The 27,710-nt window shown below is 36.8% G+C and overlaps 18 protein-coding genes across 18 annotated transcripts; 8 read left to right on the top strand and 10 right to left on the bottom strand.

The window, feature by feature from the left end:
• Positions 1 to 246: 246 nt before the first annotated feature.
• oms1 (mitochondrial methyltransferase Oms1) lies at positions 247 to 1,164 on the top strand (the record flags this gene model as incomplete). Its single annotated transcript, XM_056179287.1, has 2 exons — positions 247 to 501; positions 673 to 1,164. The coding sequence occupies 2 exons, from the start codon at positions 247 to 249 to the stop codon at positions 1,162 to 1,164; spliced, it is 747 nt and encodes a 248-aa protein (XP_056036593.1).
• Positions 1,165 to 1,445: 281 nt separating this feature from the next.
• dcp1 (mRNA decapping complex regulatory subunit Dcp1) lies at positions 1,446 to 2,122 on the top strand (the record flags this gene model as incomplete). The annotated part of the gene is made up of 2 exons (XM_056179286.1): positions 1,446 to 1,580; positions 1,877 to 2,122. 2 exons carry the CDS (start codon positions 1,446 to 1,448, stop codon positions 2,120 to 2,122), a joined length of 381 nt encoding a protein of 126 aa, XP_056036592.1.
• Positions 2,123 to 2,552: 430 nt separating this feature from the next.
• On the top strand, positions 2,553 to 3,110 carry hot15 (helper of TIM Hot15; the record flags this gene model as incomplete). The annotated part of the gene is made up of 3 exons (XM_056179285.1): positions 2,553 to 2,557; positions 2,669 to 2,869; positions 2,969 to 3,110. 3 exons carry the CDS (start codon positions 2,553 to 2,555, stop codon positions 3,108 to 3,110), a joined length of 348 nt encoding a protein of 115 aa, XP_056036595.1.
• A 462-nt stretch (positions 3,111 to 3,572) lies between these two features.
• On the bottom strand, positions 3,573 to 4,526 carry atg3 (autophagy associated protein Atg3; the record flags this gene model as incomplete). Its single annotated transcript, XM_056179284.1, has 3 exons — positions 3,573 to 4,204; positions 4,254 to 4,368; positions 4,422 to 4,526. The coding sequence occupies 3 exons, from the start codon at positions 4,524 to 4,526 to the stop codon at positions 3,573 to 3,575; spliced, it is 852 nt and encodes a 283-aa protein (XP_056036594.1).
• A 650-nt stretch (positions 4,527 to 5,176) lies between these two features.
• Positions 5,177 to 5,844, bottom strand: rpa43 (DNA-directed RNA polymerase I complex subunit Rpa43; the record flags this gene model as incomplete). The annotated part of the gene is made up of 3 exons (XM_056179283.1): positions 5,177 to 5,234; positions 5,285 to 5,483; positions 5,577 to 5,844. 3 exons carry the CDS (start codon positions 5,842 to 5,844, stop codon positions 5,177 to 5,179), a joined length of 525 nt encoding a protein of 174 aa, XP_056036754.1.
• Positions 5,845 to 6,547: 703 nt separating this feature from the next.
• mnh1 (exon junction complex subunit) lies at positions 6,548 to 7,389 on the bottom strand (the record flags this gene model as incomplete). Its single annotated transcript, XM_056179282.1, has 7 exons — positions 6,548 to 6,694; positions 6,783 to 6,870; positions 6,920 to 6,983; positions 7,037 to 7,090; positions 7,173 to 7,199; positions 7,268 to 7,305; positions 7,361 to 7,389. The coding sequence occupies 7 exons, from the start codon at positions 7,387 to 7,389 to the stop codon at positions 6,548 to 6,550; spliced, it is 447 nt and encodes a 148-aa protein (XP_056035682.1).
• A 642-nt stretch (positions 7,390 to 8,031) lies between these two features.
• Positions 8,032 to 9,462, top strand: vps36 (ESCRT II complex subunit Vps36; the record flags this gene model as incomplete). The annotated part of the gene is made up of 1 exon (XM_056179281.1): positions 8,032 to 9,462. One exon carries the CDS (start codon positions 8,032 to 8,034, stop codon positions 9,460 to 9,462), a length of 1,431 nt encoding a protein of 476 aa, XP_056036747.1.
• Positions 9,463 to 9,720: 258 nt separating this feature from the next.
• On the top strand, positions 9,721 to 10,832 carry vti1 (SNARE Vti1; the record flags this gene model as incomplete). The annotated part of the gene is made up of 6 exons (XM_056179280.1): positions 9,721 to 9,746; positions 9,791 to 9,896; positions 9,950 to 10,060; positions 10,179 to 10,430; positions 10,579 to 10,640; positions 10,745 to 10,832. The coding sequence occupies 6 exons, from the start codon at positions 9,721 to 9,723 to the stop codon at positions 10,830 to 10,832; spliced, it is 645 nt and encodes a 214-aa protein (XP_056036748.1).
• An 18-nt stretch (positions 10,833 to 10,850) lies between these two features.
• dad4 (DASH complex subunit Dad4) lies at positions 10,851 to 11,138 on the bottom strand (the record flags this gene model as incomplete). The annotated part of the gene is made up of 2 exons (XM_056179279.1): positions 10,851 to 10,964; positions 11,034 to 11,138. The coding sequence occupies 2 exons, from the start codon at positions 11,136 to 11,138 to the stop codon at positions 10,851 to 10,853; spliced, it is 219 nt and encodes a 72-aa protein (XP_056036745.1).
• A 611-nt stretch (positions 11,139 to 11,749) lies between these two features.
• Positions 11,750 to 13,019, bottom strand: ctf1 (mRNA cleavage and polyadenylation specificity factor complex RNA-binding subunit Ctf1; the record flags this gene model as incomplete). Its single annotated transcript, XM_056179278.1, has 3 exons — positions 11,750 to 11,860; positions 11,910 to 12,901; positions 12,944 to 13,019. 3 exons carry the CDS (start codon positions 13,017 to 13,019, stop codon positions 11,750 to 11,752), a joined length of 1,179 nt encoding a protein of 392 aa, XP_056036746.1.
• Positions 13,020 to 13,124: 105 nt separating this feature from the next.
• Positions 13,125 to 13,733, top strand: trs23 (TRAPP I, II, and III complex subunit Trs23; the record flags this gene model as incomplete). Its single annotated transcript, XM_056179277.1, has 2 exons — positions 13,125 to 13,243; positions 13,454 to 13,733. 2 exons carry the CDS (start codon positions 13,125 to 13,127, stop codon positions 13,731 to 13,733), a joined length of 399 nt encoding a protein of 132 aa, XP_056036751.1.
• An 11-nt stretch (positions 13,734 to 13,744) lies between these two features.
• Positions 13,745 to 14,362, bottom strand: SOMG_00482 (60S acidic ribosomal protein Rpp1-1-like; the record flags this gene model as incomplete). Its single annotated transcript, XM_056179276.1, has 3 exons — positions 13,745 to 13,768; positions 13,862 to 14,089; positions 14,261 to 14,362. The coding sequence occupies 3 exons, from the start codon at positions 14,360 to 14,362 to the stop codon at positions 13,745 to 13,747; spliced, it is 354 nt and encodes a 117-aa protein (XP_056036752.1).
• A 59-nt stretch (positions 14,363 to 14,421) lies between these two features.
• mrpl3 (mitochondrial ribosomal protein subunit L44) lies at positions 14,422 to 15,656 on the bottom strand (the record flags this gene model as incomplete). The annotated part of the gene is made up of 3 exons (XM_056179275.1): positions 14,422 to 14,556; positions 14,777 to 15,037; positions 15,093 to 15,656. 3 exons carry the CDS (start codon positions 15,654 to 15,656, stop codon positions 14,422 to 14,424), a joined length of 960 nt encoding a protein of 319 aa, XP_056036749.1.
• A 708-nt stretch (positions 15,657 to 16,364) lies between these two features.
• scp1 (Sre1 cleavage activating protein, Scap Scp1) lies at positions 16,365 to 19,643 on the bottom strand (the record flags this gene model as incomplete). Its single annotated transcript, XM_056179274.1, has 2 exons — positions 16,365 to 18,672; positions 18,724 to 19,643. 2 exons carry the CDS (start codon positions 19,641 to 19,643, stop codon positions 16,365 to 16,367), a joined length of 3,228 nt encoding a protein of 1,075 aa, XP_056036750.1.
• Positions 19,644 to 20,113: 470 nt separating this feature from the next.
• nup120 (nucleoporin, WD repeat Nup120) lies at positions 20,114 to 23,536 on the bottom strand (the record flags this gene model as incomplete). Its single annotated transcript, XM_056179273.1, has 1 exon — positions 20,114 to 23,536. One exon carries the CDS (start codon positions 23,534 to 23,536, stop codon positions 20,114 to 20,116), a length of 3,423 nt encoding a protein of 1,140 aa, XP_056035129.1.
• An 827-nt stretch (positions 23,537 to 24,363) lies between these two features.
• Positions 24,364 to 25,077, top strand: isa2 (mitochondrial [4Fe-4S] cluster assembly and transfer protein Isa2; the record flags this gene model as incomplete). The annotated part of the gene is made up of 2 exons (XM_056179272.1): positions 24,364 to 24,818; positions 24,906 to 25,077. The coding sequence occupies 2 exons, from the start codon at positions 24,364 to 24,366 to the stop codon at positions 25,075 to 25,077; spliced, it is 627 nt and encodes a 208-aa protein (XP_056035128.1).
• Positions 25,078 to 25,269: 192 nt separating this feature from the next.
• vma7 (V-type ATPase V1 subunit F) lies at positions 25,270 to 25,694 on the bottom strand (the record flags this gene model as incomplete). The annotated part of the gene is made up of 2 exons (XM_056179271.1): positions 25,270 to 25,496; positions 25,556 to 25,694. 2 exons carry the CDS (start codon positions 25,692 to 25,694, stop codon positions 25,270 to 25,272), a joined length of 366 nt encoding a protein of 121 aa, XP_056034788.1.
• A 909-nt stretch (positions 25,695 to 26,603) lies between these two features.
• mge1 (mitochondrial [2Fe-2S] cluster assembly and protein import chaperone Mge1) lies at positions 26,604 to 27,269 on the top strand (the record flags this gene model as incomplete). Its single annotated transcript, XM_056179270.1, has 1 exon — positions 26,604 to 27,269. One exon carries the CDS (start codon positions 26,604 to 26,606, stop codon positions 27,267 to 27,269), a length of 666 nt encoding a protein of 221 aa, XP_056035122.1.
• Positions 27,270 to 27,710: the final 441 nt, after the last annotated feature.

Below are 27,710 nucleotides of genomic sequence, written 5' to 3'. Positions count from 1 at the left end.
TTTAGTTGTTAAACAGTATTACTCATCGTAAAGGAGTTAATCACTGCCTCCACTTCTTATTTGATAAAGTCTTTATATGATTTTATATCTCAATTGGTTTAACTGCCGTTTTGCCATTTTGGCCGTATTTCGGTTTTTGCTGTTAGATATACCAAATCCAACAACCTCATACTTCACCTTCGGTTTTCTGGTAACTCAAAATATCGGTCTTTTATTGTGACAATAATAATTTGTGCATTACTCTTCATGGGGTTTTTAAAAAAAGCATTGTTCTTTGGAGGAATCTATGGTGTAGGAGTATACGCGGGTGCTGTTGCATGGACCATCAGAAAAGACGTTCTACGCTATGAATCAGAGCCCCATTTGAAACCCATAGTTCCAGAAAAAAGAGTTGTGTCTATTTATAACGACATTGCTGAAAAATATAGCAAAAAAATAACAAAAGAAGAACTGTTTTCAGGCATCTACTTTCTTCGCTTTTTTCATTTACGGAATGCAAAGGTATGTTGATTTGAATGTATAGAAAGCTTTCGGCGTGCTGTCTGCTAATATTGCTGCAAATGAGTATTTCAGCAAAAGACGAATTGGAACAAGCCGCAAACATTCATTCATCTTTTATCGAGCTTACTCCGACTAGTCTCTAGAAACGATTTTTACTAACTGTTTTACCAGGGTCATGTTTTGGAAATAGGTAGTGGACCAGGCTCGAATTTTTCGTTCTACAAGTGGAAACAAATACACTCTTTATCTCTCATAGAACCTTCAGAAGAAATGCATAAACTAGCTTCCACGCGCGCTGAAAAGAAGGTACCGGAGTCTGTTCATCTTAAACATTTTGCAGAATTTGAAAAACTGCCAAAGGAAAGCTCGTTTGATACAATCGTTCAGACATTTTGTCTTTGCTCACAAGAAAATGCAGTAAAAAGTCTGAACAGAGCTAAACAAATGCTACGTCCAGGCGGACAAATTTTGCTCATTGAACATGGCCAAAGCAAATATGGGTGGCTGAATAAAATACTAAATACTTATGCTGAATCTCATTATCAGAATTGGGGGTGTGTATGGAACAGAGATATAAATGAACTCATAGGAGAGTCCGACCTTGAGCTTGAGTCTTGCAAACGCTACAACTTTGGAACAACTTATGTGATAAAAGCTCACTAGCTTAACTTCGTCGCTAAGCTTCTTTGTCACAATTTAATTACTAATTATTAATATATTGCTAATTTAGAAACAAGGTTTGCCAGAATTTCTTCGAAGTAATCAGCCATACCCTTTACCTTCCTTAAGTACTGTAAATATCAGAAGACTGAGTAGCTCCCTTAACAAAGTCCAAAAATTAGACCTACCATTCGTAAAAACCGAATTAGTACCTTCTCGTACTATAAGCTTCATTTTCTTTTCTTTTTTTATTGTATATATTTTCAGCTATTTCCACACTGAAAATGGAAGACGAAGAGAATCTTAGAGATGCTGTCAACTTGCAGGTCCTGAAATTCCATTATCCCACGATCGCTAGCACAGTTGACATTGCTTCTCATGTTGCTGTTTATCAATTCGATATTCCTTCTCAGCAATGGGTATGTATAGAACATGGTTCCTAAAGCAGTACATTTCTTTGATTACACGATGCTTTGGAGAGCTTGACTCAATGAAGGGATGTGATAGTTATTTCTTTGAAATTACAGTAATACATTGTCTATCCGTCTTTCTTCTTCAAGAATGGCATACAGTCAAAACATGCTACTTGTAATTTCCATGTGATTGAGGACGATTTGCACGGTGGCAGCTCTGAAAGTATTAGCTTCATTTTGATAATCATCTATTTTTCTCTATCTTCAATGAATGATTACTGGGTGCTAACTACGATAACTAGATAAAAACTGCCATTGAAGGTACCTTTTTCCTTGTTAAAGACCAATCTGGAAGGATTGGCTATGTGATACTTAACAGGAATTCACCTGAAAACTTATACTTATTTATTGAGAATTCTCAAAATGTTCACTTGGTTGACCGTTATTTAATTCACAAATTACAGGACCGTCAAGTTGTTGGACTATGGATGTTTGACCCGAATGACATGAACCGTATATATAACAGACTGTATCATCATAAGTTTTAAATTATAATGATTGTTTCAGGCTAAACTCTTATATAAGGAAGGTAATGATATTTTCAGAAATTTGGTATTTGTTTATGCCAGACAAATGAAATAAGGGAATTTATAAAAATGATTTTATCGGTTTAATTCTTTTTATTTGCCTTATGTTTGCACATAGCAAGCATGAATGAACCAAGGCAAAGCTCAAACCAGATAGGAGATGAAATGAACCTTTATAGGTTTTCACCCTTTATTTTGTTTTCAAAAACTTCTATATTTTTTTCTTCTTTTTTGTTTATACATATATTTAGACAGTCGGATTCATAGTATTTGAAGCAATTCTCTCATACTTGATCCTACTTGAAAAATTTCATCTTTGCTTAACAAGCTTACAATTGCTCCATCTTATGGGTATTTGGGCGTTCTACTAAACAAGTTTAACGCTTATAAAATGTGGTAAGTTAATAAAGGTTAAAGAAATGTACTCAACAACTATGTACCATTTCCGTGATTTTTCTTAAAAAAATTCTCTCGTTTGTCTATTCTTCCTAAACTAACTCAGTAAAGCAAGCACGTTTTAAACGCACAAGTTTCCGTTCGTACGGTTTGTTGCCGCCGCTGGGTCGATTGCATTGAATGCCATGATGAAGTCGCTGATCACCCTTTACTCAGGACTCCAGAAATGACTTTAATATGCAAGAAATGTCGCAAAGCATTTCGTGTCCAATTTGGAGAGGAAATGGATGATAGTGATGAATTTTGTCCCAAGTACGTTTATAAGCTAAAGCCCGAGAAGCGTCTTGCGAGTGCATTTCGTTTGATAACTTGAAAGCTCATGTTCCTTTCATAGTACTAACTTTCTTCAAGCTGTGACAACCATTATGTTGTCAGCGCCTTAACAGAACAACCCAAGCCTACGAATCCTTTCCCAGAGGATATGGATACCAGAATGATCCCCAACGATAGAGAATTAGAAGAACTTTTAGATGATACCACTCATTTGGGATAAACATACAAGTCATTTCTATGCGACAGATAAAAAGAAAGCCCCATCGTTTACAAATTAGACTAGCTTGGTTATATATACCAATAATTATTAAATAGATTTCTTTAAATTTTATACACCGTTTCATTGATTCATTACATGTACGAACTAACAATTCTAAAGAATAAGCCGATTTAGTTATGCGAAGGGGAATTGCTCATGAAACTAGGGAGAAAAGAAAGGAATGCTAGGTGTATCCTAAAGGACTAAAAAACGGTGTTATGTTGGCGAATGTTTCTGTACGAAGAAAAGAAAGTTCGAAAAGTTATCAACAGAAACAAAAACAACAAAAAGAATAAATTCATAAAATTATCATAAAAACTTGCAGCAAACACATAAACGATGTTCAACACATTGCGTATTGGAGGCATTATCATGATATCAATGTATTAGTACAAGGAGTGGAAAGAAAGAAGATTGTGCACTTTAGGCTTGCATGGTATAGTCAATTTCAAAGTATGGAAGCATGGTCGAAACAAACTTTAAAAAGAGGACCATGTATTGATCTACACGAATCGGCTCGTTTCTTGCTCGGTGCTGCTTTATGAGCTTCAGCAGGACGCTAGCATGTTTACACGGATGAACACTGGCCATTGTATTATGAGAATGATAATGAGGAAAGGGTTCCATGGTGACAGTCTTTCCAGCATGCTCTCCGGATACGTCTTCGTAAATATCTTTCATGGATAGTAACTGGCCACCAACATTCCACCCACGAAGAAATAACCTCGGGGTTCGATAATATTTGTCATATACAATGTACAGATCATATCTTCGAGCTTCGTTTCGAGGAACGCTAAGGGGAACCATCTGCAGGTCATCTTCTTCTTCATCCTGTAGCGGTAAACTTTCGGAATCTGACAAATTACCGGCAATTTTAGTAGATCCGAAAGCACTATTAGATCGTTCTTGAGGCAAAGACCCGCTCTGCTCGCTATGAATACTACTTACGGATGAAGTGTCGTCCATGCCTGAAAGCTTAAACTTGGAATCTTCCGTGTCTACATCCACCCAATCTCCATTGACATCAATATTGATCTCTCTAGGTACAGACAAGACTAGAAAATTAGAATAAGTCTATACAGATTTCTTTCTTCTGTGACTTACCATGCCGGGTTACCAAATATTGCTTGTCTTTAGGTAAAAATCCTCGAATGCGATCGCCATACTCCCAACTCCAAGTAGGAAACTTTGTTACTAAATAATCGCCTGCTAGAACAAACTGTTTACATGTTAGAAATTGTTCTAAAGAAACGTTCAGTTTCAAAATCGTACCTCATCAGGACTTATCATTCCAGTCGTTTCAAAATTCGAGCTTTTACTGGCGGCTGTTATATGCTCCCGCCAGTTCAAAAATGCTGATGTTAATCGCTGTGCCATTGCTAATGGTTGAAGTTAAGTGGTTGGTAGCCTAGTAAATATATAGGAGAAGTGTCATAATATTCAGAATAGTTAGAAATACGTTCGTGGTTTTTATATTAAAATAAAGAAAGAAAGAAATTTCTATTTACAAGCCACAGAAAAGATTTGGAGGAACCTTGGCGACACTTTGAATTTTTGATTTGCAATTGGGAGAGAATTATGAAAGTGAAGGAAATGATTGTTGAAAATATAAATTTAATCAAAAAAAAATTGTGTAAAGATTATAAAATCTATTCCATTGATAATGTAAAAAGTGATGCTGAACCAAAACCAAATAACTACTTTCTTAGACACGTTAACAAAACGAAGTTAGCTGATACACACTGTACATAAATGCAAAATCCTTAAATAATTTTATTCTTCTGATGGCTATTGTTGTGATGGTTCTGAATGAGCTTTCTCACTAGTTTCATTAGGGTCTTCAGTTAGTGGATTACCCACCGGTACTTGATGCTTTTATTAGCTATTTTACACTGGTCAAGTAGTTATAAATAATACTGAAATACCATCCTCAAATTGGCAACTGAAAAGAAATTACGAGTAAAGCAGCTTTACAACTTGTACACCCGAGCCCAAAAAAATCCTTATTCCTATCGTCTATTCCAAAACTAAGATTTTTCGATTAACGTTCCCTGCACCATTGTCAAGCCAGCCTCTCGTTGAAGCCTAATTATTTCATGTTAATTATAGCAAAACCAAAGGTGAAGTTTACTTACCCATCTACTTGAAATTCCAACGACTGCCCAGGCTCGACGGTCTTCTCTTCCTTAGTCTTCCAGCGGCCTTGTTCTTCTGTAGTATCCGGTTCACTAAAGGTCCAAGAAGAAGGAATGGACTTCCGAGGAATGGATGCATTGAAAATCCCCAAAATCAAAAGACCAATATGACTAGGGCTCACCAAATTAATTTTTCCTTCTAAAAATACATAACATTAGTATTTCTAGTTCCTTTTGCTACTATGGCAGACCAAGAAAAACCTTGGAAAATATGCACCTAAAAAACACCTACCAAGACGATCTCCTTTCTTTGGAGAAAAAACTAAAACGTCTACACGAATCCAACAATAGGAAAATGGAGAATCATACATGACTTTTGCGCTCTTATCCAAAAATTGAACATTGTCGTACGCCAACAAAATTCCATTGATTCGAGGCATTTTGCTGAGAATCATACTATCCAGATGCTCATGAATGGCAGCAAGAGGATTCCTGCTATGCGCAGGAGCAATGGAAAGGTACAAATCGACCGTCTGTTTGTACAATGATAAATCGGGCATGTTGGCAGAACGCAAGAAATCCTTCAGTAGGAAAACCAAACTCTTAACTTGCCAACTACCTAATTCTTAGCCAAAATTTATTAGGAAAAATATATATTTCCTTAAATAAAATTACAATTAAGAATCCTCTTTACTGTGTTTGCAAGCATTATCTTGAGAGTAACTGGCGTCTTGTCCCAATAGCTGTATCATTTATTTGTCAATTTCATTGAAAACAATATAAGATAGTAATTGAAAATAAAAGAAATAACAGTAACAAATCATTATAAATGGAATGTTTCAATATTTTCGCGGTACGAGCAAAAAATTCAGTATACAGAAAACTATGCCAACTAAAACGAAGGAATGAGAGGTAAAACACAAACAAAATTTATAGAAAACGTTATTAGGCTAATGCCCACATGAAAACTTTGGCGAATAGCAGTAACAGTGGCAGCAGCATCCAGATACGATACCAAAGGTCTTGCTAGGTACTTGTATCTTGTTTAATTTTTGCCTCGCGTTTGCCTGTACTCAAAATGGGGAAAAATTCTTTCAGAGGAAAAACGCTTCAAACAAGTATCATATACCACGTCTTTCCCAAAACACGATCAAAGGCTTTTAAAGAGAACCAGCAAGGGTTCAAAAGGATAGAAGAATGATTGTAGCATATTTTAATCCACCATTGCATTTGACTGATTTTGTAGCACACATGACACGACAGCTATGTTTTCACTGGTCGCAGCTTGAAATTGAGAGAAATTAAGCTGAAACACAAAGCTTTGAGATCTTGAATTAAATAGTAAAATACTCGCAAACCTTCAGGGTCTTCGCTATTTTGAACATCCGCCAAACTACCCAGTTTACTAGTCTAAATTTCGCCTTGGTTAGAAGTTATCCAAATGCAAACCAATGAATGGTCAGTAGCAACTTTTAACCTTCAAAAGTATAAAACATACCTCAAACATAATATGCTGTCCGTTCATTCGGATTTCTAATTCCTGTTTCCCATCCTTGTTTTTCCTAGGCCATTGCTCATCAGATTCTCTAGAGGAAATAACGTAAGTACAAAGCCAGGCAATCTTTAAGAGCATACTTAATAATATCACTTTCTTCCACAATTGCTTGGACTTCTTTCAACACTAAAGGACTAACGTACACTTGGTACCACAGTTGTTAACATGAACAAGAACACTTCACCACCAATACATACTCTCTTTTCGAATCAGCGAATCGTTTCTATAATTCGAATTGTTGGCGTAACGGGCTTTGGTTTTGTTAGCATCAAGAATTGAAACCTGCTCCCATATGGAGCACAATCGCCAATTTTATGCTTCAAAATCCCATACCAAGTCCATCGCTGTGGTAATCAAACTCTAATTTCCTAGTTAAAATGCCATTCCTTATAAAGTCCACGTAAACAAACTGCTTCCTAAGTGCGTACCCAAAAACTCATGTCCAAATCGGCCATAGTGACCCGAACTTTGTAGCAAACGTTAGCATTCCTTGTTCATCAAGAGAAAACAAAATTCCATACTAATAACGCACGTAGAAATCACTACTCATGCTTCAATGTATTGAAAATGACTAAGTCCTTTACCAACTCTTTTTCTTCGTCCTTTATATATTAGCGAGCCCGAATGCAATACACTATTTTTGCTTCTGTGATCAAATAACATGCTTAAATACAATAACGAACTCGTTCCGTTGGTCTATTCCGGCTACTATACTGTAGGCTACAATTTGGGTTGATGGGGGCATCTTTGTCAATCGGCTTCAAAAGTTGTCTTTACAAGGAATATAAAGTGTTGCTTTTCATTTCACTGTTTTGTTACTAAAGGATTTTTGTTTAAGTGGTAAGCCATACGAGAACCGGAGAAAAACCGAGTTCTGAGGAGTTTCACGAGAAACCGTTCCTGTATTCAACATAAACAATCACTTTCTGAAGCGTCTATCATATCAATTGCTTTCTTTTTGGATGGGCTTACTTTCTGATTTGGAAGTCAATAAAAAAAGCGAAATACCGTGCTTGTTTCCCTTGACTGTCGCGGCTTAAGAACTAGTTATTGAGTATTGTACTATTTTTGAAATAAACTGCTTTACGCATTTGGATTTCACGAAACATACCGAAAAAATTCTGGTAAGTTACGACCAATGCAATTGCCCTTATCGTCCTTGATCCACTCTTAGCTAGAAATTCAAGCTTTCATGACATTCTATCTTGAAACCACTAGTTCCAGCCTTCCAGTTCTCGAAGCCAAAGAAGAAATTGTACATGCACAAAATTGTGTTGGATTATATTTTGACGACAAGAAGAGTCTCGATTATGCGAATGGGACGTTATACATTTCCCAAAAACACGTTTTTTATGTAGATTTTCAAAACCCGAAAAAGAACTCTCTGAAAATTCGCTTGTCCGATATAGTTGAGCTAAATCACAGTTCACGGTATTTTCGATCTTCCCCAAAGGTTCATCTCTATCTTAAATTTGTGCAAGAGAAGTGGGCTTGTAAAATATGCTTTTACAATAATTTAGGGAGTACCCTGGATCCCTGCATGAATTGCGGCGTCGCAGGTCGATTTCGTCTTTTGCAAGCAGATTGCCATCTCACTGGAGAAGAGAAAAGAAAAAAGGGAATTTGTCCTACCTGCACTTTTCAAAACTACCCGGATTTATTGTTTTGCGAGATTTGCGGTACCCAGCTCACTCGTTTACCCACTGCAGAGCATATTCAACTTTCCTTTCGAAATGGTGGGTCTTCTAAGTTTTTTGAAGTACTCAATGAACAGAGGCAGGAATTAATTGAAAATAGGAGTAACGCCTTACAAGATACTAATCATCTCAAGAAAATAATCAATGAAAAATCTCTACGAATAGGAGGAATTCATGATCTTCAGCAATCTCATGCCCTCAAACTTGCTCATAATGGGCAGACACTTGTTAGAGCATTTCAAGATTTAGACGCCTTTTTTTCGCTAACCCAAGAGACGATGGAATTGGCAGATCAATTCGTGGAGCGAATACAAAACCTTGCCGGATTTGCTAAGCAATCAGATCAAGTTCAGCAACTCTTGAAACGTACACATCAGTTGGGTTTATTGAGGAACAATTACGCAAACATGGTTTCTGACAACTCCAACGCGCGCTTATTTCAGGTGGAGCTATGTAAAAGTATTTCTGAATTATTACTTAATCATTTAAAATCCGATACCGATACCGTAACCATGACCCATGCCTGGGCTATGTATAACCGGGCTCGAAAAACTGAACTTGTTTCTCCAGCTGACTTTGCAAAAGCCTGCGAACTTTTTTCTAACCTTGACTTAGGAATTTCCGTTTCCAAGTTATCATCTGGAGCATTGTTATTTCAGCTCAAACTTCCCAATCAAAAAGAAAAATTCCTCTCTGCCTTAATGCAGACAATGCAGCCAAGTATAACGATCTCACAATGCGCTATGAAGCTGCATTGGTCTATTGGAGTGACCATGGAACAGCTTGAATCAGCAGAATCAGAGGGCTATATCGTAAGAGATATCCATGAAGATATTGGATTTGGAGTTCAGTATTGGAAGAATCAATTTCAATCTTTTGAGAGCGAACTAAGCCATCTTCTATTTTCATCTCAAAACAACATATGACGAGTTTAATGCAAATTTTACGACTAGAACTATTTATGATTCAATACATACATTCCACTTATCATTTCTCTTGAATTTCTTTAAAGACCAACTTGTTTTGTTTGTATATTATAGCTTTTTGATTATATTCTTATAAAGAATACCAACACGTATGAACTGTAATCCTCTACCTACATATACGCTTATAGTTGAATAGATTCATCGAGTTTTAGGAATTCTATCTGTATTTACATTGAAGAATTAGGATAATTCCAAAATATGGAGACCTATGAGCAGGAGTACCGGTACGAGTGAGAATTCCTTCTAATTACATTCTAACAAATGACAGTTTACTTGCAGCGGATATTGAAGAGAAATTGAACGATTTGGCAAGAACTGCTGACAATACAGCGTCTCAGGCTTGTCAACGACTTTTAAATGAAATTGACGAAGTGGTAAGATGAACGAAATGCTTCCGTAAGAAAAACAACTTACTAATAAATTGAAGATTGGACAAATAGAGATTGAAGCCGGAAGTGTCCCCACTGCAGAGCGAGGTGCTTTGAATGGCCGGACCAGAAGCTATCGGACGAAATTAGAAGAATGGAGACATGTTTTTGTAAGTGAGCAACCAAAGGAAACAGTGGATTTAAGAACAAAATAAATGCAAAAGTTTTTAAACTTATTTCAGTCTCCTAGACGTCAACTGTTTATAGCAATTAACATTTAAAATCTAGAAAACTGAAATGGCTAGTGCCAATCGAAAAGCCCTCTTTGGACAGCGAGATACTACAGCTGATGAGTATAAGGGTGTGGATCAAGATTATGATCAGAGAACTCGCTTGTTACATGGAAATAATCGACTGGAAGAAGCATCACAAAGGCTTCTCGATTCACAGCGTGTTGCCAACGAAACAGAGGGTGTAGGAGCAAACATTTTACGCGATCTTCATGGACAACGAAATCAATTGGAACATTCTTTAGGAGTGGTAAGAAGCTGAATTACTCGACCTTTAAGCTAGGTGAGATTATAACTACATGTACTGTATTCTATAGCTTATTGGAGTTATCTCTCCACGCTAAACGTTGAGTTCAGTTCTTTTCTATTTGTTCTTTTCAACTAATTATCTCTACTAGTTAGGAGATACATCTGGACATCTAGATCGCAGCTTGAGAACGTTGAAAACTATGGCGAGAAGGTAATCTTAATCAAAGAAGGAGGTTAAATTTTCCAATTTTTTAGATTCTTGAATTCGGGGGCTTTTTCGTGTGAAAAATGAACTTATGGCTAACATTGCTTTAGACTTGCCATGAACCGATTCTTTACAACAGGCATCATTGCTATTTTGGTCATTCTTATTCTTCTCATTCTTTACAATAAATTTCGCTAATTAGCTCCAGCTTAATGCTTAAATTGGATCCTTCAAATTGCCTGTTTCTTCCAAATGGAATTTTGCATTTCGCGCATAGTTTGCCCACATTTGGCTTATTAATTCTACGTTCATGTTTGACATATTAATGTTCTATAACCGATCAGTAACTAAATGAACAATTTCTTTAATCATTGAAAACAATGTAATAACAAAGCTTACCTGCAATGCATGATTTAATCTGCAAACATTTTCATTCAATTTCTCTACATTATTCACAATCCTTCCTAAAAGAGCGCTTTGCTGCTCTTCCATAGGGTTATTCATTTTGGCAATAATTGTTTATAGTAGTAAGTAGGTAGCAGGCAAGCTCGTATACACTTAAGGTATAATTTCTGTAGTTATGTATGTACACATACTTTAAGGAATTGATATATCTTCTTAAATTTTATTATTTTTAGAATTTTATAATCATGCAATCGTTAACTGCGTAGGTAATTGTTTTATTGATTCTTGCAGCAATGCCTTTCAAGGACGAGATATATCAAATATGTACTCTTTTACAGTGTCTTTTATCACGAAATCTAAAGCTGTATGTATTTAATAATTTACAAGAGCTTCTACTTTCTGGCATGATTGCGCGTGCATAGTAACTTGCAGGAACGAGTATGGAATTCCAACTAGAGGACGAGTAAAAAAAAAATATCTACGAATAACATTCATACCAAACTTATAATGTTTTGTAGAAAAGATTGAAACTAATTACTAAATCCATAAACCATCTAACCTTATGAAACGATAAAAAGTAACAAATAAAATAAGCATGATTAAGTTTACATGACAATTAATTATAAACACCGAAAGAAAGAAAAGCTTTTTGATACAAAACCCAAAGAAAAGAAATGAATACCACTATTTATTCAGACATGTCCGACTCCCTAGAAAGCACCGTGCTGTCGACGAATTGCAATAATTTGTTCTCGTTGTGCGGGTGGTAAAGACTGAATTTGTTCGGGAGTAAGTGTCATAAGTTGATTTATAAGTGCCATCTATACAAGAGAAATATTAGTAAACAGAAGAGGATGAAGAAAAACTTACTCGTTTTGCTTCAGTGTTCGTAGGATCTTTATTTGCAGAAGTATCAGGACGAGCGGTTGAAGTTGGACGTGAAGGAGCCTGAGGAGCAGGAGGAGTAGGATTATTACGCATTGACAAAACAACCTGTTGTAATACACGAGAATCAATCATATTCATTAAAAGCATGGCCTGGAAGGCAGCATAAGGAAGGGCGGGATTTGCATTTAATAAGCGTCTAGCCTCATCAGGAGCTACATGGACCACCGTTTGAAGCTGAGTAAGCATGGTTAGTAATTCTTGTGCCGTGAAAGATGAAAAAACTTTGGCAACGGAAGGAGGAACGGAGTAAGGTTGTGGTGCTTCGGTACCGGCTTTGCTACCAGTGGAAGGTAAAGGCGTTGCAGAGGGTGTACTTGAGATAGAAGGAGTAGCCGTAGATGGAACAGGATACGAAGGTACAGCTGGTGGAACCCCAGAAGACGAGGTATAAGGATGGTATGAAGAAGCTGGATAAGGACCCCGGCGTGCTGTATTTAAATTTGCTTGCGTATTAAATTCACTGGTAGCAGAAGACGTCTGTGGAATAGAAGAAGTAGTCGGCATAGTGGGAATGCTATAGTCGGAGGCATGAGGGGGATGCACGTTCGAAGCAAGGGAATGAGGACGAAGATGAGGAGGAGCGTTTTGAATAGAAGGATATCGAGGAGTTGCGTGAGAAGGATCATATGAGGAAGAAGGGTCTCCATGCTTTTCTTGAAATCCGTAATTCTGATGTCTTCTGGGGTCATTAGAAGGGAATTCCACACGGATTTTTCGAGGTCCAAAAAATTCACGATTATTAAGGCGTTGAACAGCTAAAGCAGTTGTCTCACTGTCAAAAAACTCACAAAATCCATAGCCTTTTCCATTACCGGTTTCCAAATCCATAACCAGCTTGAACTGCTTTACAGGACCCACTTGTTCAAGAATTTCTGTCATTTGGCGTTCAGAAATATCGTATGGTATATTTCCGACTAGAATATGTTAATAAACAAGAATTTATAGCATGATCTTACCAAAAACCACATTCCCTACTGTCATCGACATGCTGGTAGTCGCGTAGAGAAATCTGATCGCTACAACCAACATCATTATTGGACTTTTGAGCAAAAAAGGGAGTTTAGCCTGAAGTAATCAACCTTTTCTTTATTTTTTTTCTATCTACTAAATTTTTTGATTATTGAACGAAGTTTTTCTATGCATGCCATCTTAATCATTAACCGTGCAGGATCTCTGATTTTTCATCGTGAATATGGGCCGGCTACGACATCACTAACACCAAATGAATACTTGATTCTAGCTGGAACCATTCATGGGTAAGTTAATTTGATGGTCGCCTAATCTTCTATGAGCAGTATAGCCTGTTTCTTGTGATGAAGCCTAATATGGCTGCCCGTAAATACATTAACATAGCGAACAAGCATGGTGATGGGTTCCCTTGTCCAAAATGGGCGAAGTCTTAGGGCTATATTAGGAAAAGCCTTGATACTTATGCCTAAAGTAAAGTAAAGTTACTAACAGTTCAGTGTTCACGCCATTTCTACGCAAATTAGTCCTTTGCCAGGATCCTCTGGAATTCAATGCTTAGAAGCTACAACGTTCAATATGCACATCTTACAAACGCATACCGGAGTCAAATTTGTGTTATTTACAGACAAGAAAAACACTAACGTACTACCTCATTTACAAAAATACTACGAGCTTTACGCAGATTACGTTCTGAAAAACCCTTTTTACACTTTGGAGATGCCTATTAAATGCCAATTATTTGAAGAACAGCTGAAAAGATACATAGATTCTCATTGAAGAATTCATTTTTAATCAAACAAACCGAATCCCATCTAAAAATGATTAGTAAAAGGTACAACTGAAGTTTAAATACAATAGAAAGAAACATTTCGGTATCATCCTATCATACGTTTCGGTAAACTTACATCTTCGTCTGATTCTTCTTCGGCCTTGGCCTCTTCCTTCTTCTCCTCGACAGGAGCTTCACCAGCAGGAGCAGCGGCAGCAGCAGGGGCGGCAGCACCGGCACCGGATCCAATGTTCAAGAGGAGTTCCTTCAAGTCCTTGCCCTCAAGAGCCTTAGCGAAAATGGTAGCCCAGATGGGTTCAACTTCGACATTGGCAGCCTTGGTCAAAGCCAAAAGCTTGTCAGACTATCACATTCAATGTTAGGTAACTCATTTAAAGAGAAACATCACTCGAAAAAAACAAAACATTGATTCTCAGTCAAAAGAGTTTATTTAGCTGTATTTACTGCCATGAAATGAATATTTAACATCGAATATCATTCTGTTTCATTTTTCTCATCGTTCAAAAATACTTACGGAAATCTCAATACCCTCGTCAGCCAAGATGAGAGCGGAGTAACTTGTAGCAAGTTCAGAGGCAGACATTTTGGTGTTTGGTAAAGTATACCCTTCTTTCATGGTGGTGTCTATTGTTGGGCACAACAAAGTGACTGGTTTTGTAAACCCTAACCTAATTTTTACAGAACCAATTCTCCGGGTGAAATATAGGGAATGGGTGAAAATGATGCGGTTGATGTTTGTAGTGTTTCGCTAGGAAATTGTTCAAAAGGAGGAGAATGAATGTAGTAAGATAGAACGGCATTGTAAGCAGCCTATAGTCGTTAGTAAGTGCGTTGTCAGTACCAAAACAGGCGTTGGGACAGTGTACAACATGTCAAACGAACAATGTACGAAATCAATGCAGCATAGTACTTCATTAAAGGTTTCAATAATCGCCAAAAACCAATTTCGATGTGAAGAACCCGGGTTGCTTGTCGCGCATTAAAGGTTTCGGCAGGTGCCAACATCTTCTTGCCTGTTTGATATACATACCTGCTGTTCAGCTAAATCCAAACTACTTGCTTGACCTTGACCAAGACAAAATGGACCAGAATAAGCGCCGATGACGAAGACAGGTTCTCTGCTTTTCCGGCCAGTTTCAGCATCGATCCTGTAAACAGGATCTTTGAGCTTGAGTCTCCTACATAACCGAGCCAGCTGTCTGCGTGGATAGAGGATTTGCAGCATAGTTCGAGGTTCTAATTGACGAGAAAATATATGACTATCAACAAACTTTTTGGATTCTTTGAACCCCTATAAGATAGTAATTAGTAAACGAACCATAATAGAACAAGACTATTTATCTTACCCCTTCCAAATGTACTGCTCCCAAAATAGCGAGAATAGCTCGTTTCATGGCGTCTGGTTTATAAACCTCCCCAGCCACTCGAGTAGTTTCAACTTCGGTTGTTTTTGCTAAAACTTTTCCATAAGCCTGTTTAGGGTCCTCATTCCAACGTTGTACTTCTAAACCCCAAGAATTTCCCAGGCGATTTAAAGCGCGTGAGTCTAGCAACCCGCCTTGTAGTGCTTGAACTCCTTTCTCTGGTAGTCGCGGATATAAACACTTGATTTTCTCTAAAACATACATATCACTCAAAATTTTTCCAACTGTCCACAACTTCTCGTTGGAAACTGATGCATTTTGCACAGCCGTTTTATCAATTAAGGCCTGCGCCAAAGTATTCATCGGAAATTTTGGTTGCAACCCAATTCTATTGCTCAGAGTAGTTATTTTGGCTAAAGCCTTTTTAGAAGATAATATTTCATCGATGAATCCATTTTTGACAGTACTATTCCATCGGCATGTGTTCACTTGAATTCCATGAGCCTGTTTATGAAGCAACCGAGACGTTTTATACAATATAGACATTACTTTAATCAAACATTAATTAATTCGAGCTATTTTTTTTTTTTTCAATACCAAAGGAGCAGGGACCGTATACGAAAAAGATTCAAGAAAAGTACGGTGAAGGTTGCGACGCTACAGCAGCTAAGTGTCCACCACACATATATGAAATGGTCCACCATAGTTTTTCTTAATATATTGTACTTTTTAATATTTTATCTTGTTTCCATAGACAAGCCATATTTGTTAAAAAAGTCTTTGAATCTTTAAGCTAAATCTGAAAGGAATGTAGACAAAGCTTTTGTTTGTCAAGACAAGCGACATGTTCAAGAGTAATTTTTTATGAGGACAGACAGGTTTAATCGTTTAAAAAATGGTAAGTTTCTCTTTCCGCATACTCTAGACGAATTTACAATATCGATACCAGCACTTGATCGATAGTTTAAAAACAATAAAAAACAGAAAACAGAAATATTTATTTAAAACCCAAGTTATCTACGACAACAATTAATACAATGCTCTATATGCCCATACAAGACCGGCTTGCTGGGATGGAAAAAGCAACCGTAAATCCAATAATTTTCAGGTAAATTGGAAAAAAGAAAAACCAGTCAATCTTGTCTAGAAAACAATTAAAAACAAATCATAAGGAACCTCATAGTATACAGCTGAAATTAAAAACACAACGTTATTGGAGAGACTAAAACAAGATATTCAGTAAAACCGAACTTCTCACATCAAACTTTTTCTTTTTTGCTCTAAAATGATGTTCATCTCGTAGGAAACATTGTCGTAGTAAAACTCTCGTGCATTCTTGCTGTCATAGCCAACGAATGTAATATAATTTCCGAGTGTAATAGCAACTGAGCGTTGGGATATTACCAAGCTTGGACCTGGATCAGCTATATATAGTTGGTTGAACATTTTTAGTTGCCTTGTCCGCTCGCGTTTTTCTGCCTGTGAATACATCCATACTTCCCATGACTGAGAGCCTGCGTTTCCTCGTAGCGATCTCTTATGTCTTACTTCTTGCAAATACGAATCTAGAAGCGGTACATAAGAAGTCCACTCATGGCGATGATTTAGCTTTTGTTTTCGATTACGAAGGGAAGCATTGGCGTACAAATTCACCGGTTGAGATACATGCGGCTTTTTTATGTTTTTTTGTTTCCTTATTCCATATACATACATTCCATCGAAGCTCATCACCCATGAACCAAGGTCGTTCATCTCATGGTTGCTTTCTTCAAGGCTTTCAAACGAATGCTCCATGATTGAATTGTCGGGGTCATGCAAATCTACCTGGTTCGGACCCATGTCCCATTCATTTAATACCATATAAGACTCATTATCTGCATTCTCATAATGACGATAGACAACATTTCTTGTCGTTTGGTGAACAAAACAAAAAGATATAGATGATATGCGAAATTGACCTTTCACAAATCTGCTGTTACTGACTCCGACGGTCAGAGTACCATCGGCGACATTCGAAATGGCAAAGTTATAAATCACGCGGTTATCCTTAAGATTGACCATTGCAACCTTGCTTTCATCAGCAATAAAAAGTATGTCGGCTGGAGAAATAGGAAAAATATCTTTGATTTTTTCAGATGATATTTTGTTATTTTCGTTCATATTACTAGGTATCCATTCAGAACCCTTTTTGGTGTAGACTATCACCCTGTTTTCAGCGGTAAAGCAAATGAAGCGATTTGCTATAGGAGAAAGTATCGGCACAGATTTGAAAATGGCAACACCTAACTTAAATTTATGTTCCAAAAATATATCTGCAACTCCACCATCTAATTTAATGCGAAAAACCTGAATCTCGCCCGAAGGTTCTGTCACCACCAAGTTGTATACTTTTATTTCCTCACTTAAGTGCTTATCAGGAAGCCAAAATGCATCTAATTTGCCTTTAGTTTGGCATTGGAAAAAGCATTGGAATAACAAGCAAGGCGTGTTGACATCCAAGATATACAGTATATCTTTCGAAAACAAAGCAATTAAATTTCCATTTGGATCAATTGCAAAAGTTTTGATAGTTTTTGGCATTTGCTGTTTATTCAACTTCAGTTTTACACGACTCGTCTGTAAATCCCAGACGACAAGGCACTTATCCAAACCATAACTAGCCAATATTTTATGATTGCTAGAAATCGCAATTTTTAGAATATCAAGTTGATGATGAAGTGGAATGGGTTGAATCAAAAACTTTTCTTGGTGTAATGATTCATCATTTGCGTTCTCATCGTGATCGGACCAGCCCCGTAGTAATCCTTTTACCAAGACACCAACGGCAAAATCAATGATGAATAGAACGCTAAAGAAGGTTGACCATCTCCATACTCGTCTATCGTAAAACGAGTTGTATATGCTTGTGTAATCATCTCGGTCAATGGTATCTATAATGATTGGTCTATACAAAGCAAAAATAAGTTCATCCGTATCAGTTTTTTGTGCTAAACTCTTTAGGAAAGAAGAATCGGCAAACCATCCAGTGGTAATTAAAGGAAATAACTTTCGCTCACGAGTGATTCTACCTAGTCTATGATAGAGAGTGATGAGAAAGCGAATGTTGGGAGAAGCAAGTCGCCAGAAGCCATTAATTTGCATGCTCGACCTTAATTGAAGAAAAATGATGTATGCATACAGCGAAAAAACTCCCAAGTTATTTATAATGCAAGGAGACCACAGAAACTTAAAAAAATCTAAATATTTAAAACACCACTTTGTGGTAATTGCAGACGTTGGAGCATCGAGAAAATCTTGAAGTTCTAGACGGCGGATATCAACACTAAGTACAGCGAGAAAAAAGCTCATATGCAGCATAAAACTTATAACAAAAGAGCAAGCGAGAAACAAACAGAATTCTTGAACAAGCGGGTATACAAAGAAACTTAAAATGAATAGCGTCACTAGCTTTGTGAATAAGGATGTCAACGATGTTAAAAAGGTAGCGGTAAACCCTCCCATTACGCGTGATGGGACGCGTTTGGTCGGCGGCGATGCAATGACCATTCTTAAAAGACGAAACCTGTCAATAGTTAGTACCCAAGATAGAAAATTACAGCAAAAGGGAACATACGAATTTTCTATGTCCATAAAGATTATTATATAGTAAGCTATTGGCCAAGGACAGATAGGTCCAGTCCTTTCAAAGAAATAAAGGATAGAACAAGCGGAAAGATAAGCTGTTCCACTCTGAATAAAAATTGTTGAGGTTAAACCAAACTTGGCACGAACATCCTGTAGACGAACTAAAGACAGGTATAAATATCCGTATAGTAATACTCCAAATCCAAACCATAAGTACCATCGGTGGATGCGTATAATATCCGGAAGTTGAGCAACAACCGTCGTCGGATTCCGGTCAATTGTACTAGCATACAGTTGGGGTGAATCTGAACTAAAACTCCGCAGTACAGAATCAAAAGTATCTAATTGTTCAGGCTTTAAAAAATAAGTAATCACAAAAGCACTCAGAGAATCTCTCCCTTCAGCAATTGTATCGTTATTTGATAAGCGCGGTTCTTCAGGAAGACACTGTGTGTAGGAATATTTCGCAATTGGATTTACCTTTTCGTAAAATTTTGGTATTGGAGAAATAGTTACACAAGATTTTTCGTCCCTAATACAGGGATAATCGTTGTGGGCCAAATATTCATGGAAACTGGTTTCCCATCTATAAGCGTTTGAAAGGTAATCTTCAGAATATACTGATGAATTTGTTCCTAGAAGGTACAGTTGCTTCGTAATAACAGACGGCCTAGCATTTGTAGATTCTGCAAACCAAGCAGACCAAGTAGTCAATGATGAATCCGACAGGGATTGCTGATACGCGACTAACGCGGAATAAACACCAGTAATTGATAAAAGAGTAAATATCAAAATAAAATACCAAGGATTACTAGCTATACAATAGCTGTAATTGGCTATGAAGGCAGGGAAAAGAGCCCGGGTCGATTTTTTCGTAGTTCGGCAGCCTTTGAATGCTGTGAATTTCATTACGAATTTTTCAATTTAATAGCATCGGAAAATAAATAAAATGACAGTCTAAAGGTATAAATTACAATATTCCAACGATTAAGCCCGTGTTGGTGAGTATGGTTGGGAAAATCCATGAGCGAAAAGCGAGATTAAAGCTCTTCGCTAGCTATAAATAAGATAACATAGATCTGAATCTTTTATTGAATTTTTTGACTTGAACATTATTAATTTTATTACTCTTTCGTCGCGCGCTTCAAATATCCGAAGTGCAAATTATGCTAGTGAAAGCGATCGTTGATTAATTTAGTTGTTTGCTTGTACTAATAACATAGCATATTCAGACTTTCAGCGCAATATTTGTTTTTCATGATAGAGCTACTTTACGAATTCAACATAAAAAGTGTATACTGACACGAGAATTACACAGTCAACCAAAAGAAAATCTCAATAGAATTATATAGTTATTAGCCTTTTTTACCCCCAAGAAACTAAAAATCTATAGTAGCAGCGGAAGAGATTTGAGCTGTAACTTCCCTAGCAATATTCTGAAGGTGTGCTTCATATTCCATCGAAACGTTATCCAAAGTAACTAACTTCTGAGGAAAGTACTGTTGTTCGTTACCATTTGTTAACTTGGATACATCAGTTACCAACATCCACGCTTCTTCATGATCTAATAGCTTAAGAGCATTCAAAACAATAAGATAGTTTTCCAATATTTCAGTTTCTTGATCCTTTTTGAAGCCATCTAAAGAAAGTAAGCGTGATAGTTTTTCATAAATTATTGCAGCGGCATCACGGTAATTCTGATTTTTCAAACGCCAACTATATAATACGTTATACCAGCATGGTTGACTTCGGACGTCAATCATCTGGAAGGATCTTTTTTCTAGGATACTATCAACTTCGTCCTGTAGCGATGGCATCGAATAATCAATAAGTCGAAACAGTTTTCCTTTAAAAGCCAGCTGTTTCACAAATTTATTGAGTGCATCACTCTTTTCTTTCTTGTCCTTCATTAATAGAAGTGTAGAGTAAGCGGTGTCGAACTTTGAAGAAGCGCAGGACGTGACGAATAACTGCCTCCTAATATCAGAAGCTAGATTTACATCTGTTCCTTTCAATGAGTCAGCCATCAAAGAAAATTCAAGAGCATCAACACATGCTCCCTCAGTGGATAACAGCTTCGAAACGTGCAAATAATAACTGGACAGATGACAGTCAAGTGAATATTTTTGAGCTGTATCGACATATTGTTTTAAAAGGGGACGCTCAGATATTTCTGATTTGTTGACGTTCAGATTAGCGTGTTTAAAGTGGTAGACGGATTTTTGAATTTCTTTAGATCCTAGATAGGTTGTAGCCTTGAGATACTGGCAGATGGAATCAAACCCGAGCCAGCTCAACAAAGCGGAGCAAGCGTTGTATTGTTTTAATAATAGAAGCTTTTCAAAAGCTTCTGAAATCATCTGGCTGCTAGACGAATTCTCTAATAAACGAGAAACAAAGGACTTGATACTAATCTCCAAGGCAGAAGATTGATTGTTTAATTCATTTTCACGGCAAAAAAAGGTTGCAAGGATTTCAAAAGGACTGTTTAGGTGGGAAATTATGCCAAGGTTAGATTGTAAAGTACGATCACCGACTTCCGAACAATCGATATCAACGAATTCTAAAGGCAAGTTGAAAGTAGCTGCGAAAAAGCTTACCTTTTTCCATTTATCAAGCAAGTCTAAAAATATTTCATCGGAGCCAATTACCTTTTGTTCCAATTGTACATCCTGTTGGCTGGAAGCAGTTGAAAGAAGGAAGATTAAGGCTTCAAGGGAGGTTTGCAAGCTCCCAAGGACTGTAATAAGTGTGTTTGATAACGCCAACGAAAAGAAAGGGGTATAACTAAATCGAACTGAACGCTCTGGAAAGCCTTTTAAATAATCAAGGAGAGATTTTATGTCAGCTATTGGATTATCGCGGGAAGCAAAGCTTTCGGCCAGGGATTTTAAGTGATCCGGGTTTACATTTGGATAAATGTATTTATCAAAGAATATCCATAATGTATCGAATACTGAATAAGAGGCAGGGTTTTTGACCAGTTCTTGAAGAGAAAATCGTATTTCCAGAAGTATAGCAGATGGTAAGCAGTTCAGCAAACTGCAAGCAAGATCTAATAGCTGGTAACCTGATACCAAATCAGGAGCCTTCATTTCAGGGAGCTGTAGCATATTACTTATTAAATCACCGTCCAGGTATTCAATATTAACAGGCTGTCGCAAGACACCAATCTTGCTTGCATAGCAAACGTACGTGTTTTTCGAATTTGAGTCTACTTCAATATTCAACAATTCGTTGCCAAAGCTATCCAGATACAACGTCAATTTTGCGAACCGCTCCCATTCATTGTAAAGAGTTTGACGATATGCAGGGTAATCAAATGATGAAGAGCCAAACTCAGGCTGAACAGGCACAGAACCAATAATCATTGTGGTAATTTCTTTCATGAGTTCATTAATGGACGCACTAAGCAAAGAATCCATCTTTGACTTTGAAGTATAAGGATTAACTTTTTGATAACACAAGAAAGCTAACTGCAATGATTCGGGAGATATATATTTATTCTTCAATAAATTATCAATCCATATTTCAGACACATCACCGAAAGAAATAGTGGTCGGGATATCAAACGAAAATTTATCAAAGTTAGTAACCGTATTTTTCTTCGTGGTCTTCCACAAGACCTTTGCAGTTTGGTCTATGTTGGGAACGATTTCAGCACGTTGCACGACAGCATGAAGATTACTTTTCCAGGCTAAAAACAAACTGAAGTGTTTATTGTCTTCATCCAAACAAATAAGACTTGTTTTTAATAAAGTCCAAGGCAAATACTCATCATCCGGTAAATTCGGAGGAGTAATTTTCGTCACAATTGGAGATAAATTGAGAAATGAACCATCATCTTGATCAAGCTCAAACTTGTAAAGAGAAAAGTATCCATGAGTATCATTGGGATGATATACAGAAACATAAGACTGCGTGGAACTATCTATAGATAAATAAGAAAGTGCATTTGAATTTTGCACAGGAAGGGGTTCGAAGGATATGTTTTCCAACAAAACACCATTTAAAGAATTCCAGATTTTTAGCGTATGATCCATACTCAAAGTTAGTAGGTAATGGTAGCGATGGTTATAAGCCATAGAAACGATGCTGTTAGGCGGACGATATTCATCTTTGAACGCCTGGAGAGTAAGATAATGCCGGATAGATGCCATGTACCTAGAATCATGATAATGTTCTTCTCGGATTTGGTCATTGTTGAGTGATTTGTTTAACTTGACGAGTCCCCCCGAGATAAATGTGACAAACAATGAGGAACGATCGACACCAGTTGCATGAGATGGACTCTTAGTTAGAAAGGATGGAGGGCGATAACAGGTGCACCAACCTTCATCAACAGTAGGATTGGAAGATAAAAACCACTCTGGCTTTAGTTGAATAGAATACAATACTCTAGTAGACGTGATTACGAAAAGGCTCAACTCGTCTTTTTCATCATCAAATCCAAAGGTTACGCAGTTTTTTAGCAATTGGGAAGGAAAGTGAATCCTAATATTAAAAGACGGTATGCTGGTAGAATCTTTTTTGAGAGATACCTCACTTAAAACTAAGGTTTGATTTTTGAAAACATTCCAATGAACACAGCGAGGGAACAAATTGGTTTTTCGAGTAAATACGCCACTATCAAAAGCAATCAATTCTCCTTTTAGAATCGACTCACAGTCAAAATTCTGTTCTTCGGCTTCTACTTCATTGATGGAATCATCTTCATGAGCAGGAACCCATAACTCCAAACTTCCTTCTAAACCAAGCGACTGAATATAAGTGGGAACAATCGCTTGTTTTAATTCATCCATATTCTTCTTCTATAGCTGCTAGCCAGCGTTGAAAAGGATGTTCAGCGTTGGAGGAAGGTATAGGATGTTTAAGGAAAGTGCTCTAGGGGAAGAGATCGAGCTCAGAAATCGAAGACTTGCCCTTTGGTTCTCTAAATTGAAGTCTAAATCTTTATTACTGTAATTAATGTCAGATTTTAGTTTATTAATTAAATTTAAAAATGGATTTTGTAATGGAAATTATTGGAGCCAAAACAGGAAACCCAACATGATGAAACAAATAAAGATAGAGCAGGGAAACCGAATAATTCTGTTGGCAATGTTCTTTCTTAAGCTAAGAGATTTGGTAGTTCTTTATTCTATCTGGAAAAGGACAAACTAGCTTTGAGTAAAAGCTTACTCCAGACCTGTAAAAAGCTCTAAAGGCACCGAAAGACGTTTTACTTGTTAATTTTTTGAATTTATTCTCACTCCAAAGCTGTTTCTGGAAAGACGACTTGTTAGCAAAATCTCAATGGGCTAAACTTTTCAGCTAGAGCAATTGAAAAGGATCCATCGCTAGCCAGACAAATTAATAAACTAAATTAAGTTTTTCTTCTAATTATATTTTATATATTTTCTTTATTTACGGGTTTTCCTCAATTAATCCCCCAAGTTTGAATAGACCATATAAATAAAATACTCAAGTTTGTCGAGAGACACTTGGGAAAATAGATTTACCAATTCAACTAATTAATATTAAAAAAAATAAAATATGAAAATAATACAAATTAGAAGAAGACGCCCTACAGCATTATCCACCAACGACATAGGCGGCAAACTATCCGTTCACAACATCACTATTTTTTATGAGTATATTCATGAGGAAGAATTATGGGCTTTTTCCTGTGAAGGGAGGTTTGAATAAACTTTTCTTTAGAAATTGGCAAGTACCGCGGAATCATATCTCATCGAGAAGCTTTTCAAGCGTGTTACAAAAAAATGAGTTGGGTAGTACGAGAAGTCGGCCATTTGTCATTGCTTCAAGGATTCTTCAGTCTGAAAATCAATCTAAAATATACCGGATGCAACCGATTCGAAAAAATTCCACGAAAACAGCAGATCAGTATACTCTGCAGGAACAATATGATGAATCAGGGAAACCATATATAATACACATGGGCGACTCGGCAAAGCAACAATTAGAAAAAGTAGCAGCTCAAAAACAAAAAGATACTGCTCTACGCGTGGTTGTCGATGGCGGTGGATGCCATGGATATCAGATTTCCTTTAACATGGATGATCAAATAGGAAAAGAAGACAGGTATGTTAGGGACTTCATGATTTCCTTATCCTTTAGTATTACCTTGGATTATTTCTATTAAAGAAGCTCCGATGCTAACTGTTTTAGTGTGTTTGTTCGAGGAAAAGCTAGAATTGTCTCGGACAGTATCTCATTACCGTTAATTAATGGTTCTGAGATTGTTTATACAAAAGAATTGATTGGATCTTCGTTTCAATTAGTTAATAATCCTCGTGCAAAATCATCGTGTGGTTGTAATGTGAGTTTCGATTTGAATTAAGCATTGGCTTGAATTATATTTAAGACTCAGTGAATTTGCTACTTTACCTTTACCTTTACCTTTTCATGTTTCATTCATTCTTGACTATTAATAAATCTAATTAGGCTTTGAAATAATAGGAAATTCAAAGTTTATTGATAATTAGCAAAGCAAAATATCGTAAATAGAAACATCACTTCCATACAAAGTTAATTATTCTCCTACAATCTTTCGAACACGTCGAAGAATGCTATCTTTTTCGGGGTCATAGGGATCGTCTTTACTAGGAATTTCTAACACAGCAGGGAATGCCTGAACATACTTGTCAATTCTGTCTCGAATTCGATTAGCAGCAACTTGATTAATCAAGACAATTGCAATGTCTGACCGCTTAGTAGTATAATCATCAAACACACTTGCGATTTGTTCATCAGTAGTTTCTTCCAATGAAAACGTTAGTAATGATGCCATGTATAGCATTTATTTTCATTCTTCTTACTTTGGTTCACAATATAAAAGTTTTTCTTTCCTTCCTCGTTGACTTGACCTGTCCCTGCCAAAAGCAAGCCTGTGACAGTATCGTCGTCACCAATAACAGAAATTAAAGACCTTTGTTCGATAGATTTATTTCCAGACATGATTCCACCTTTTTACTAGAAGATGCACAATGGATTTACGATGTGAAGAGGCACTGTTCTCTCTGCAGCAAATATTTCGAAAGAAATTTAAGAAAAAAGCCAAAAGGTCTTCTCAAAGGGATAGGTTCGAATATAAAAGCTTTTCGAGACAAGCAGAGAAAGCGTTCCAAGAATAGGAATTGGGGTGGAGGTTACGAAAAAAACACGAATGAAATGAATCAACAAGCGCGTATGAGCAGGAGTATTATACATATACAATTGTCTCATAAAAACAAAAATTATGTTGTTTTTCTCCCAACAAAAGCTTGTAAGTGTGTTTTCATGGATGTTTATGTCTTGTTAGAACAAGCGTAGTTAGTCTGGATCGATTTTGAATTATTTCTTAGAAATCAAATCTTCAATTTCCTTGCTGCTTTTTTATAATCTATCTGGCTTTAATGAAACAGTCGTCTCCAAAAGTCGATTCTTGATTTCGATCGACAAGTCAATACTTTAAAGAATGCGATGTACAAAACGCTCCGTCCAGACACATGAAAGAAGGAAACATTCTTAAATTCATGACATGTATTTTAATATTAATTGAGTAAATTCGTTTTCGATATACCACGTTCATCAGTGAAGGATTCTAACAGACTGGCAAAATATTTCCCGTTGAAATTACAGAAATAAAATAATACGAAACGTCTGGCATCACGAATACTTCTATATTGCTACTATTCGATTTTATACAAGAAATAGAGCAAAAATCCTTTTGTTTACATTTTAAGCAACTGCGTTTGAATTTACTATATCATATATGATATTCCTTCGGCGTTCGTAATTACTCATCTTATATCCTTTACGGGCCGTTATACTCAATCTGAAACTTAGATTTTACCAAATACGAGTAAAATTAAAAAAAGGTTTATAATGTATGGTATGAGAAGATTATGTCGTCCTACGGTAATGCGTGCTGCATTTCCCGTACGAGCTTCTTTAAATCATCCTAGAGCATTTTGGTTTTCTTCGGAAGCTAAGAAAGATGAAACTGGTGAAAAGGCAGCTGAAACGGCGCCTAAGCCTGAAGAAAATGCACAACTTAAAGAAATCCAGGAAAAATATGAAGCAAAGAGTAAAGAAATTGCTGAATTGAAGGACAATGTCCGTCACAAGTTGGCAGACGCTCGAAACATGGAAAACCGTGTGAAACGTGACATGGAGCAAACTCGTGCATTTGCCATTCAAAAGCTACTCAAAGACCTTTTAGATTCTGTCGACAATTTAGAGCGTGCTTTGTCTATTGTGCCCGCAGAGAAGCGTAAGGATCGCGATTCCAATAAAGACTTGGTTGATTTGTACGATGGTTTAGTCATGACCGAGTCAAACATGATCAAGATGCTACAAAAACATGGTGTGGTTCGTTACGATGGTATCGGCGAGCAGTTTGATCCTAACATCCATGAAGCTGTCTTCCAAATTCCCATAGAAGGAAAGGATGCAAACACAATCTTCCATTGTGAGAGCAAGGGTTACACATTAAATGGTCGTGTTGTCCGTCCCGCCAAGGTTGGTATTGTCAAGGGTGAAGACAATTAAAAAAAGAACAATTTTTCTACGTGAGTCAGAGTCTTACTTCAATGTACTATAGAGGTTAGTTCCGTTTCTCGATTTTGTGTCATTTCTTTGTCTCCCTGGTTCAAAACCGGTATACCGTTGTCTTTATCTTCTGTATATGTTTTCCACTTATCCCGATTCCCTTAATCTCATATCTTTTACATGTCCGTCGAAGTAGAGAACTTTTAATCGTTACTACCAATTTGAGTTTTGGGTACGTTGCTCTGTCTTATAATTTAATTTTTCTTTTTTCTTTTGTTTCCTTACTTGGAAAGCTGGTTTTCCCAAGGATAGGAGGAATATGAAAGATATCTCACTAATCTCGACGTGTGGAATGTTCTATCATGGATTTCTCCATGCGTCAATTCATTTATCAATATTTACCAACTTACGAGTTAATAAAAAAGAAAATAATTTATCCAT

The sequence above is a fragment of the Schizosaccharomyces osmophilus genome, chromosome 1 (assembly GCF_027921745.1).
Source record: "Schizosaccharomyces osmophilus chromosome 1, complete sequence".
Classification (NCBI taxonomy): Eukaryota; Fungi; Ascomycota; class Schizosaccharomycetes; order Schizosaccharomycetales; family Schizosaccharomycetaceae; genus Schizosaccharomyces; species Schizosaccharomyces osmophilus.
Note: the sequence above shows the minus strand (reverse complement) of the source record. Positions and strands in the feature narration are given on the sequence as shown.